The 13498-nt window shown below is 28.6% G+C and overlaps 1 protein-coding gene across 2 annotated transcripts in view; it reads right to left on the reverse strand.

Annotated features, from left to right (window-relative positions):
• The window catches only part of LOC119683748, a 180590-nt gene that overhangs the window by 22982 nt on the left and 144110 nt on the right, over positions 1 to 13498 (reverse strand). Inside the window, exons 1-2 of one of the 2 annotated variants that reach the window (XM_038097579.1) lie at positions 11362 to 11489; positions 3796 to 3921 (exon numbers count right to left, since the gene is read on the reverse strand). In XM_038097579.1, the coding sequence (XP_037953507.1) occupies positions 3796 to 3921; positions 11362 to 11377 (142 nt within the window). In that variant the 5' untranslated portion in view covers positions 11378 to 11489. Of the gene's footprint in view, positions 1 to 3795; positions 3922 to 11361; positions 11490 to 13498 lie in introns of those variants that run through there. The other variant, XM_038097580.1, reaches the window with a different exon arrangement.

Below are 13498 nucleotides of genomic sequence, written 5' to 3' on the forward strand. Positions count from 1 at the left end.
CGTAAATTGTCTGCAAAAATTTTCATAGATCTATATATTGAAATAACAGATGAGTAGCAACGTGACTTTTTAAAAATAATGAAGAAACATCTGTAGCAAAAAATTAGAATATAAATATAATAACCTTAGCAATCCTATGTTCCAAAATAATAATTAAAACTATTAGTCCAATAAGGATATAGCGTCTTCGATTGGAAAAACTGGTTTCAATTTAAATTTACTCCCGATCTGTAAAATTTTGTTGTTGCTGTCCATTACAACATTTTTAAAGTAATCTAACATTTTTTTAGTCGTGTTACTAACACATATATTTTTTACAAGAACATATATTAAATCAAATTACAGTTTATCTGGTAATTTCAGCTCATCTTGCTACGCTGGCAAAATATCTAGAGTTATATATTTTACCACAAATTTATCAATCGAAAATGAAATTGCACTAAAACTACATTAAAAAAGTATTTCGATTGAAAAAATTATCCCAGATTTACCAATCGAAAACGCTTTTAGTTATAGTACATAATTATAAAACCACTAACGATAGCAGTGGTAATACATGCAATAACATATATTGAAGAAGAAGACGGATATTGATAACATAATAATAACATATTCCTTATTGTATTTTAGTAGATATTTAATAATCTAAAAATGTACTGACATAAAATTTGTAGAAATTTACAAGATATATAAAAAAATTTTAGTGTAATTTGCCTTCGGTTTATAACTAACTAAGCATTTAAAACATATTTACTGAAACTCATTATGGAAAAGGCATTAAAAAATAAATCCGCTTAAATCCCGCAATGATAAACCATGGGTGGATCTGGTTAATATTGTTAGAATTACTTTCGAGCAGTATAATACAGAACTAACCTTATGTGGCTATGAATTTCAAAATTGCTTTTAACAGTCTTAGGTTTTTATGTAGCACAGTATTTTAGATATAAAAAGAGGATAATAATATTAATGATAAATTTAATCAAATATCTATATACGCACAACATCACACTAAATAAATCGTTTTAAAATAAAGTATCATACTGTAAAACAAAAACACTAACATTGATATAAAGAGAGAATGAAAGCTTATAGTTCTTCCATACTATATTATAATATAGTTTAGTTCAAATTTGTGAAATAAAATGAAATTATCTGCAGTATACTAAAAACTGAGCAAAATATTTAAATAGAAGATTTGGATTATGTGTAGAAAGAATTTTTCATCGAATCGACCAATTTTTAATCCCTGCCATGTGTTGATGATCATTTTATTTTTAAGATAATCGAACGTTTCTGCTATAATGTATGACTCAAACCTATAAATTGTGTTTTGCACATATAACCAGTGATGGTTTCATTCGTTTTTAATTGTTTATAGTAAATAACACTTTTTGGGTCCCATTGAATACTACAGATAGCATAAGTTTAAAACTAGGAATATTCAGTTTTGGTAGTGGTGTTGATGCACATACGCTCCAGATTTTCATACGATCTCTTTTTCTTAGGTATTATCGTCATAAATTCACTTTTTATGTATTATATAGTTACATATAATACAGGAAAACCCATGTTTTTAGTCGCTTAAGTAGTAGCTCACAAACGAATAATTGTCTTCCAACATTTATTGGCTTCAGTTCGTACGGTACCCAATTTCCTTAGCTTTGATTAGATAATCTTTTTATTAAAACTCTTTTGTTGGAAACTTGTTACCACGTTACTACATCCTTTAAGCAGTTAAAAATGCAATTATGTCCTTCAGAGAAACGTTGCCTATTTATACTGGATCGGCAGTATAATTCTCTTACTTCAAAATAATTTCCAGGGAAAAAGGGTCTGATTAAAAAGGTAGCTTGATTTAAATTATAGCTTATATTATATTATAGCTTATATTGCTTGACTTCCATTCAAGCTGAGAGCTCTCTTATCGATCTTTTTCGGCTGTTCAAAAAACGCCTTGATTTGTACGTCAATATCAAAACTTTAAACCACGTAAACCACGCCTGGTATACTCTAATCGCTGGAGCATATTCCGCATAAACAGCGTCGACCAAAAAATAGTTTATGGAAGCGCTTTTCTTCTACTGTACCAATAAAGTGAAACTTCCCATTTATGTTATTTTGTAAATATGTAATCCAATACTTTCAAATAAGTAAAAAAAACTTTGTAAAGTTGTTTTGGTCTTTAACACACAAGATCTTTTACTGTCAAATAATGTGTCATTATTTATATATTATTTTTGTGTTTTCACAATATATTTAATTAAATTCAAATTCAGATATCGTTGCAAGTAATGTCATCTCTTATTCTTCTTCATAGGGTTGTCAACATTTTGCATAATGATATCATATCATGCACATGAAGTTAATAACGATTACGCGGTTTTTAGTGTATATATAAAAAAAATCAAAAAAATTATTAAATATAATAATTTAGAACATCAATTACAAGAACAAATAATTAGCAAAGAAATATAATTAAAACAATAATTTTAAATTGCGTTAAAATGAAATCATAAATTTACTTGTGATCGTTTAAGGCTTTCAATTCAATAGATATGATTTAATTAAAAATGAAATATTTCCAAAAAAAAAAAAGATTGCGTATTATTAAATTAAGTTAATTAAGCAATAAAAAATAAAACTATTTAAGTGGCACAACATAAACGTTTAATTTTATTTAATTTTATTTGATTTAATTTTATATTAAGCGATGCATTTAAACAGGGAACTTTTTTATACCGAGAATTCCGTATTGATATTTGCAGATGAAGTCCCATGTGTTCTGCAGCTGCATATTCGCTCGTTCACAGCTTCACAACTTCACAGCTTCATGGCAGAATCGTAATTCAGTATTGAAATTGTTTATAAAGTGAATTTTATTTAATGTGCAATAAAACATTCTGGATAAAATAAAAATAAAAATAAAAACGAAAATAAAAATAAAAATAAAAATGAAAATCATCAAAAACTTAATTACTCGACATTAAAGCGAAAAAGAATGTATATAACGTGTATTGCGTTTTAATTTATGACAGTTGAGCACCTACGCGAAACCCTGTATTCCGCGAGCCTGTCGTAATATCCTGCAAGCCTTCGAGCACATAACGCACGGAAGAGAGATACTGCACAAGTGCAATTGTCTCCATATAATGAAATTTATTTTATTTCATTTTTTCACTTTTAATCAACTTTTTTAATTGAAAACACAACCTATTGTTAAACATTTATGCGGTGAACGCTTCCCGGTACCAGCGCGCAGTGATACCAATATTTAGGTCTTCCTTTAACGATATGCTGGGATACCTCGTCGCATCGGCGTTGTGAGTAAATGATCTCACTATGGAGGTAAATGCATAAATACATAATGATGCCCAACGTGCCTTTGCCTTTGCCTTTATATTAACAGTAAAACATTCATTTGCATATTGGCATAAATTAAGAGGAAAAATGCTCATACTCGTATTACTTTTTTTCTTAATAGAACCAATCATTTTTATTTCCACTGAACTTAAATGAAATTAACTATTTAAATTTCGTGCATATATACATACTATATATATGGACGTACTGGTATGTGAGAATTTTCATACAACACATGTGACAGTTTTAATTGCACAATATTTTTATGTTCTTTGACTTTGTGGTGCGTTCTTTTTTGAAATAATAAATGAATTTTAAAATTTATGAGAACATATATGAAAATTTGTCAAAATATATTTCACTAATTGATTAAAGTTTTATAAATTTATGACGCTCTTGTGTCAAAATGAAACAAATTGAATTAAGACTTACCATTCAGACAAATGTCAGATAGAATCATCCAAATCAGTGCCAACAGATTGAACCACTCGTGTAGTAAATTTGGCTTCCTCGTCATTTTGAAGAGCGTTGCTTGGTTATGATTAGAATTGTTTATAACTGCAAGTAGATAAAAACAGAGATGGTGAATTTTTATATAAAATTGTAGTAGAACAAACAATTTTAAAACAACATCAGTAACTTTATTCGACTTCCTTGCTTTATATGTGTCTACCATGGCCAATAGCTCTGACGAACATCACACATAACGCAACGCCAGGAAGGAATACTGCAAATTGAGAAAATTGAAAGCACAAATGGCAACACAAATAAATTCGGTTTCTAGTGGCAATACTGAAATTAAATTAACCACTGCCTTGGGAAAAATTTTATATGAGAACCACAAACTTATTTGCAACACAAACTTCAAAAAATGACAGCAGCAATTGTGTCGTCTAGCTCCATCCATTATCAGAGAGAAATCCTTTTTACTATTTCTAATTAAATTTTTTATAAAAAAAAAAAAGAAAAATAAATAAATAAAAAATGGTCTTACTGCATTTCTATGGCAATGAAACAAAGCAAAACGAAACCAAAAATATAAATTATTTAATCAAGAAAATCACATTTTTAAAACGAATAAACCATATATTAATATGGGGGAAACACGTTGACAACTGAAAACATGCAGAAGGATCTGAAGATATACAGAGCTGTGTCCTGCACACGATAGCCAAGCATTTATATACAGAATACATACTCGTTCATCACGTTATACCTCATATGATGTACATCTTTTGTTATTGTATATAAATAGTTAAATATATTAGCATTTAAATGAAACAAGCAATAGATACTGTGAAGTGAAATACATGAAATTCCTAGAATTTTGCAAAAACTTGTATAAGATTGTGACTAACATTCAATCAGAGTTCTGAAATGCCAACTCAATTCAGTTTAAAAAATTCAATGAAATATTTTTTTCTTATAGTTGGTATTTCTCTTTAGCACTGCTGTGTCCTTGTCATACTATGAATGTTGAGTTAAATCACTAACAACTTCTTTTTCACCTATTTATTATATATCTATTATACACGTATACTTCTGTACTGTATACTACTGATGAACGAGTGCTGCCGGTGAAGTGAAATTGTTAAGTCCGAAAGTCCTGACTGTCCTTTCTAATTGTCATCAAATTTAGTTGCATAAGCTGAGTGAGTCAACTACTTGTTTAAGTGACTCTATTAGTTATTCTCTAGCAATGACTTGAGTAATAATTAAGTATTTAATTAGTATTCTCTTTAATTAATTTTGTTATTTGAAGTTGCACAAACGTTGAGTAAAACTTTCATAAGCAAAAATCGACTTTTACTAGACTATCTTTTACTATCTTTTACTTAATAGAAACGTTTAAAATATTTTCGAGAAATACTTTGGTTTTGGCATTCATATCCATATTGAGTATTAGGTCAAATACATAAGATATTATTCATGTATGTGTAAAATATTAATAATATTAATCATTAATTCTTTTCATAGCACAAAAATCAAAAGAATTTACAAAAAAATAGTATAATAAAATTAACATTTTTAACGTAATTGGATCGAACATGAAATAATTAAAACAAAATAGACTATATGGATATCCGGATAGGTCGGATAATTTAAACTAATCCGATTATTTAGATAATTGAATATTCAAATATAATATATATTCTTATCAATTATTGTTTAGTCTGATAAAGTGATAAACAGTAATCCAGTCAAGGCCTAGAGAAGGGTTATGAAGAAACCTCGCTGTTATGTTAATAGAGAGTAAAAGTGCTCAAGTGCACTGACTTAACTAGCCTCAACAGAATAATAATAACATTAGAGAGTATAGAAGAATGAACCGTTTTTGACTGAATAATTGAAACTATTGTAAATAAATTGGGGACAGCTACAATTCTGGATTAAGTTTTTCTAAATAATTCGAAGGTTTTGTATATCACAATAACCGCAAAATAATTTATAATAGAAGTCGAGAAATGTAGGTTATCAGAGTTTTTTCGCTCAATTATATGCGTGAACTTGGCAATCGAATGTACTCAACAGTGCTGAAAATTTGTCACTTATTATTATGTCCGCATATCTGCTAATACTGATGGAGGTTGAAAGAGAAGTATTTTTTTTTACGAGTCAAAGATTTTAAAAAGTTATATGTATATATAACTACCAAATTTGCCAAAATTTCAGCTGATGTTCTTTAAACTGTCATTGAGAAACTTATTATCTGTCTGGAGATTTAACAAGAGAGACTATTGTTACTTACTCCAGACAGATACTAATCCACATACAAGACATTGTCATAATTTCAGTCTATCATTGAGCAACTAACTTTCTTTAACAACAGGGATTAAGGTTAATACAATAAGACTATATCGTCTACATATATCGATATCCGACCGTCGTTAGTAACTATATATGGTCCCTCTTGTGAAAACACCAGAGACACGTATATTGCTGTCAGATTGAAGAGAAGCTAATCTATCTATTACAACCAACAACAGTAAAGATGTTGTTTGAATTGAACAGCAATTTAGCAGTGTTTTCTTGATATGATGTTTCATTTAACTATCTCAGTTTATAAGGAATATTAAATTTTATCATGGCTTCTTTTAATTCTTTTGCGGCTACACGGTATCTAGCTGCCGTAAAGTCTAGAAATAGGTGATACAGCAGAATATTGAATTCCCGTTAATTTTTCAATATTCGCTAAGGTATGAAAATTTGGTCTATCGTTAATTTGATTCAAGTAAATCGCATCAGTATTAGTTAGTTATATATCTTATGTATAGAGGTACATCCACTTGCCGTTAGCTTCATTGAATTGTAATGTTGGTATTCAACAATATGACTATACTATATTGCTTGTTCGTTTTGAAATCTCGATAGTCTTCTTACACTTTGATTGTTTAAGTGAAATGGTATACACACAGCTCCAGAACCTTCTTGTATTTTAAACAATTGGAGAACTGGGTATTTTGTAATCAACACTGGTTGAAATACTATTTGAATATATTTATGTTATCGGTGGTTGTCATCGTGAATCAGTATTAATATTTAAAGGATTATTAAGTTCAGGAACTAGCATTCAAATGTTAACTCACAAATAAAAAAATAAATATACAAATAAATATTATTAAATTTGGATGTATAAATAAACAAATCATACAATATGTCAAACAAATATTTAAATAGTTAAATTGGTTTTAAAACAAAATTACAGAATTGAAGCTATCATATTTTCGTCCTCATTAAGCTATTGAAATTAATTGCCGTTATTTAAAACTAAAGAATATATAATTATTTTGTTATAAAATAAAAACAAAACAATTATTTCTTCTGAATTCATTTTGTTTATACTTCAATATTTTTTTTTGAATATTTTAAATGACTAAATTTCGTGAAAACTTAGTCATCAGCAAAGTATCTTTATTCCAGAATACTTACTCTTGACTATTTTTGCTTTACCATTTTCTTTTATCCAAGCACTTGAAACAACATTTGCTTGGTTGATTATTAAAAATAATTGTTTAAAAGCAGACAAAATTTCTTTATACGATTGCGGTTCCAACCAAAAGCAAATCAAGGATACTCGATTACAAATGAATAAATTGAAACGAAAACCATATTCCTAAGTGAAATATTATTATCCTTACCCAAAAACTTTAGTTGTTTTTCTTGCCATAAAACCGAACTGTGCCAGAGACTACAAGAATTTGAATTTTTAGAATATAAAAGCCATTCATAGTGTTAATCGAAATTGCAGTCAGGAGATAAAGTAATTCAACTTCTTTTTCTGGTCTTTTTTGTGTTATTTACTGAGGAATTGCGCACACTTTCCGACCAATATTTGATAATTCCTACATGAACGTACTCGTATTTAAATTCAAAGATATTTTTACTACGATTTTTAACATTTTACTTTTACAACTTCAAATGCTTATTTTTGTGGTACTGGTATCACATCAATACTGCAAGACTGTCGGTTTGTCTGTTGGTTTGCCTGTCCGTCCGCCTACTCTGTGTGCTCTGTATGCTCTGTATGCTGCATCTGATAGATATTTCTATACGTGCGTATCTGAATTTGTTGAATTTGTTAGTGAAGACTGTATTGCGCACCACTAAAATGCCATCTGATAGGAAATTTTTGTACAACTTTAAAGTTGTTTAGCAAAATATTTTTATTTTATTTTCGGTTATGAAAACAAGTCCTCGAAATATTTTTATTGTTTTAGACATGATAAATGGTTGTACGGTTGTTGCTGCACCAGAACTTTTAACCACATGTTTATGTTCTTGATGTGAAAAACAAGAAAATCAATTTATTTACTTTCCAAAAAAGTTGTTAGATATTTAGTTAAATAAAATTAAAACAGAACATTTTCCCTGAACATAAAAATCACAATACGGGTATGTAGATACTTTTAAAATATAATGATGTGAACAACTTATTCGTCAGTGCCTACATGCAAGATATAGAATTCATCTCAATGTACAATTTTGTACATTTATGAAGTTGTTATTATAAATTCAATGCTGTCAGATAACTTTGATGGCATCACAATGAGCAATAGTTGTCTCCGAGTGGAAATATTGATAGTTATATGAGCACACTGAATATGTCCAAAACTATAAAGCAATATATGCAGGTCAGTAAGTATATTTAACTGACTTATAAGAGTGTATTTTATATTACTCGAAGTGCAATTCAGTATATTCGGAGAAACATATTAGACAAATTTCAACATATTAAGTAGTGAACATGATCACCGGAGTTGAGACATATACTGAAATAGTACTATGCACTAAACCTGTGCAGCGAACTCAAAAGGTGTCAGTATGAATTTATTTTCTTTGCGTAATTTTTAGTCAAACATATCCCAATATTATATACTAATTTTAAAAATTAAACATATGGGAAGTATAAAGAGAAGCAAAGGAATAATTGAACAAAGGAATAATAATTGAACCTATATATATCAGTAAGATATATAAAATCAAAACAATCGAATTATCCAACAAACAAAAAAGTGAAAAGCAAAAGAAAAAAAGTAACGTCAGTCTCCCTTAAGTCATCTTCCTAATATGAAATATTATTTGCTTAAATACCTTCATACCTTAAAGCTGAGAAGGGATCACTGCATTATACGCTGTCCTAGACTATGCTTTAAAACCTACCCATTAAAATTCAGTTCACTGTTTAATTTTCAAAATATGTCATCAGTACAACCTATATAATTTGAAATATACATTTGACTACCAAATTATCTGATAAATGGGAATACTTATTTATGTCTTTATATATTGTCTAATAAATAGGAATACTTATAGATATGAAGATATTTTTATTATATATTATATTAAATTAAATATTAAAAAAAAGATGATTTATTTGCCTTGAGAGACCTCAGTGGGTAGGAATGGACAATTTCATACTCACATATATTTCAGTTATGATAAAACTTGAGCGGATGATCAATCAAAAAAATTTTATATCAAAACAAAGTCACAAATCGAAAAGAAAACAAAGAGTTCCTTAAAAATAAAAAAACCTACAATTTTTAAAAACTTGATTATGAAAATAGAATTAAACAGATATGTATATTTCAGAAAGGCCTTGATTCAGCAGTTTCAAACGTAAAAATAACTAGAATACATCTATCGAAGGTTAAATTTTTTTTCTCGTCTAGTGATAAATGTTTTTTTGATTAGTTTACATTGAGAGCAGTGATATCATGAAATTCTGTCACACAAAGCTACAATATTTTAAACTTCGAAGATTATTGTTAATTAACATATCGGCGTCACCGATGATGATGGTGTGGGCCCCTCGAATTTATCGACCCTAGGGTAAAAATAAATCCCTAAATCTATCAGAAAATTATTTTAGAGGGAGAACTTAAGTTCTGGGAAGATGAACATTTCGGTCGTAGGCGTTGGACTTTCCACAGGACTCAGCACCTTCGCACAAAGCACGCGTCAACCAAGAAAGGCTGAGAAACAACGTTCTGTGCTTTATTCCATCAACATAATGGCCACCGTGTACACCTTATTTAAACCCCTTAGATTTTTCGGTCTGAGGTATTTTAAAAAGTAAGGTTGGCACTAAAGAATACCATATATGTTTATTTAAAAATCATTTGTTAAACCCAGGTCCCGAGTACTAATGATAACGAATATACTAATGAAAGCATACTTATGTAGCAATCGGTACGATTACTTAAATAAAAAGATCATAGGATTTGTAATGAATATATTAAAGTGTAACTGAAAGAAAAAGTAACAAAAACTGGACTGATAATAGTGTTATCATAACTAAAACGGCATGATCCCATAAGTCTATTTCAACTATCTAAAGGATTATTCATTTCGTGGTGTTGATTTGGGCATACTCTTTCAACCAGAAGTTCAAATCAGCGTATTTCATCATATTTAGTTTAAGATGTGATATCATGCAATATGAATCATTAAACAATCACCGAGCGTGTTAAACAGTAAGAACTTAATATCAAAATGATAAATATTTTCGCATCGAATTTTGGAATTTTCTTTAGTAATAAAACTTAGCAGATATGTTAACAAAACAATAATGATCACTTCTGAGGCAGTAAAAATTTATTAGTAACTGTCGACAGACCAGTGTATTTATGAAAATGAAAACGTGATAGGCCAGCCGACTCTTGTCTTTATATTAGAGAAGAATAATTAAAGTTTAAACAAAAATCAGCAACCTTATCTTTTAATCTGTTTATTATATTGTTGATTTAATAATTTAGATTTTTTACTAAACCACTACATAAGATTTAATTACAGCCTTAAGTTTGATTTGTTAATTGACTTCTTCATTATCAACGTAACGTATATGGCCGACCACCCAAGTTTAAGTCAAGGAAATATATCGTATAACAATTATTGTGGTGTGAAAGTAACCTATATTAACAAAACTCTAATATTTATTTTATATTTCATTTGCTATGATTTTTTTTTATTGTGAATTAATTGAATAATTTTATTAGTGGGTTTCAAGTTTATTTAAATTTTATAGTTTTCCTGTAAACTTTTGCTTTATATATGCAAATATTTCACCTTTACTAAAGGCAAAGAAAGTTGCCACAACACTTGTATTCTGTAAACACTTGGACTAAAACAGATTTAGGAAAAATACTAAAACCCAAAATATTTGAAACACAGAAACTTCATTGTATTGAAAAAAGTGCCTAATATTACGAACAATAATAATATAATAACAGATACAAATATAAATTGGACATCAACAGTGGATGAAGGAATCGATTTCACTTCATTTCATTTCAATTCAAAGTCATTCGAATTGATGTTTTCGGTAATTTGTAATACGATGCGTGCCTTCGGAAGAATATGTGGAACGAGATACTAGCGGAACGAGATACAAAGCCCTTCAACCTTTGTGTGGAAGTATGTAAAATTGATATGTTGCAACGAACAATCGAACAAACAAATAAATAATCGGACGGATATAATAACAAGCAATCTCACCAGGCAATGTATCCATCCAATTTTCTCAAAAATATATTCACTGCTGGGAATCAGCTACGAGTATAATATGTCCTTTGGCTTGGCTAATATCATAAAATAACACGACAGAGGCGCCTACTGAACTGAAATTTTATTTACGTTAAAATTAGTTCTAAATTAAAAACAAACAAAATATCAAATCGTTTTCTAATGTACACATCAAATATTTTGTCGTAGATAATAGATGTAGTGTATGTAGATTTAAATATTTTTGATTAAATTTGTTTGTGTTGTTGTGAGAAATCAAGAAATTTGTTGCTAATCTGTCGACGCTACTGGGTCTGCTTATCAGTTGTCAGTGTCGAATGAAATAAAATGACAATGCCAAATGAGTATCGCATAAACGAACTCAGAGGCACAAACGTCAACGCTGGACAGAAATGCCAAGTCAGTAGTTTTCGATTTGAAAGTGACCACGTTCTCAGATGTACTTATGTGTGAAGTGCTGCAAAGATACTTTTTCGAGCAGATAATTGGATGAAAGTGAAGCTTACTTCCCAATCTATTTCTTGAATGTGTATTTTTTGCTTTGAAGCTTAAAATAAATTTTGTATTATTTGTTTTTGCTGATAAACATTTAATACGATTTTTGTTTTGAGAGAAACGATTTCATGTACATTTATATAAATTAAAGTTTATTAGTATATTTTTCTTGATACTGAAAATAATAACTTAATATATACAAATCTATTGTTTTTTTCGAAAGAAATAAATTATCAGAATTGTATGTAAATAAACTATAGATATTATGTGTTTATTATTGTCGTACAAACTAGTACCTTTCTATATACAATGTATAATCCTGAATGTTTACTGTTTGTGTGCTCAAAATATATCCGATCAATTTTTATGAAATATTTGTGAAGGAGAGAAAATTTAAAATTCAAATGTAGCGAAGTCACGAAAAAAATTTTATTTCATATATTTACAATACAAATACAATAAAGAAAACATTTTATTAAAATTTATTTTTTGAAGGACCTATTTTTATTTAATAAAAAATTTAAAAGCTTTTAATATTAAATAGAAAATCTTTTAAGCTGAATATTTTTTATAAATACCAGCACCATAAATATAATCATTAAGTCAAAACCATGATAAAAAGCACAGTGATGACAAGTCTGAGGAAAAATGAAATTGAATAACAACGTAGTGAACGTTCAAAAATTTTAAAAATTCTACTAGCAGCAAACCAAGTTAATGGAATGCTTAAGAATTATAAGAGTTTTGGTTTTGCTTCACCTGGTTTTGCTTCGGCATATAAATTCAAGACATATTAAAAAGAGAAGTTAATCGATTTATAAACACAATTTTTACATTTTCACTAATTTTAAGTAAATATGTTGTTTTTCTCTATCTTAACTTTAAACATTTTAATTGTGAAATTTTCTTCATACCCATACATTTTACATTATAGTTTACTTAATGAAGATTAAGAAGAAAGCTATATGCCAATTTTGATAAATTCTTCACCCCTATAGTTGCCAAGTTTAACCCTGTTACTCAATACTCATATAAAGTTAACTGATGAATATATCAACATATTACTCTTAGATGTATAGTACCTGATTGAGAACTAGAAATGATATAAATACCAGCTAAGGTCGCTTTGCTATCAGTAACAATTTAAGTTCTTGTCAATATTTTCTTATATCGAAAGTCTTTAATATTGAAATAGATGGGCAGTATCTACTACCTAAGGCTACATTTTTCGTTGTCGGAAAATTAACTTTAAGGAGAATTCTTCGAAGACTACTTGCCTTTATAAACTATATAAATTATTTGTAAACTCTAATGCACACATTTGGAATAGCATTCCTCCTAGCTCAGCAATTTCTTGTGGCGAATGTGATTAAAAATATTATGATCCAGTGGAATGGTGTATATCCACACCGATCCGAACCAACCGGCATATGTATATAATGTATATATGTATATATAAAATTGAGAATAGCATTTCAGACTTTAAATATTTTTAAATTACAGTCAATTATTTTTTTTGTATTTCATATTTTACAATAATTCTTTTATTAAACTACAAGTTCCAGAAATTTTATACTGTGACATATGAACCGTGGATCTATATATGTGAATATAT

The sequence above is a fragment of the Teleopsis dalmanni genome, chromosome 2, assembly GCF_002237135.1.
Source record: "Teleopsis dalmanni isolate 2A chromosome 2, ASM223713v2, whole genome shotgun sequence".
Lineage (NCBI taxonomy): Eukaryota > Metazoa > Arthropoda > Insecta > Diptera > Diopsidae > Teleopsis > Teleopsis dalmanni.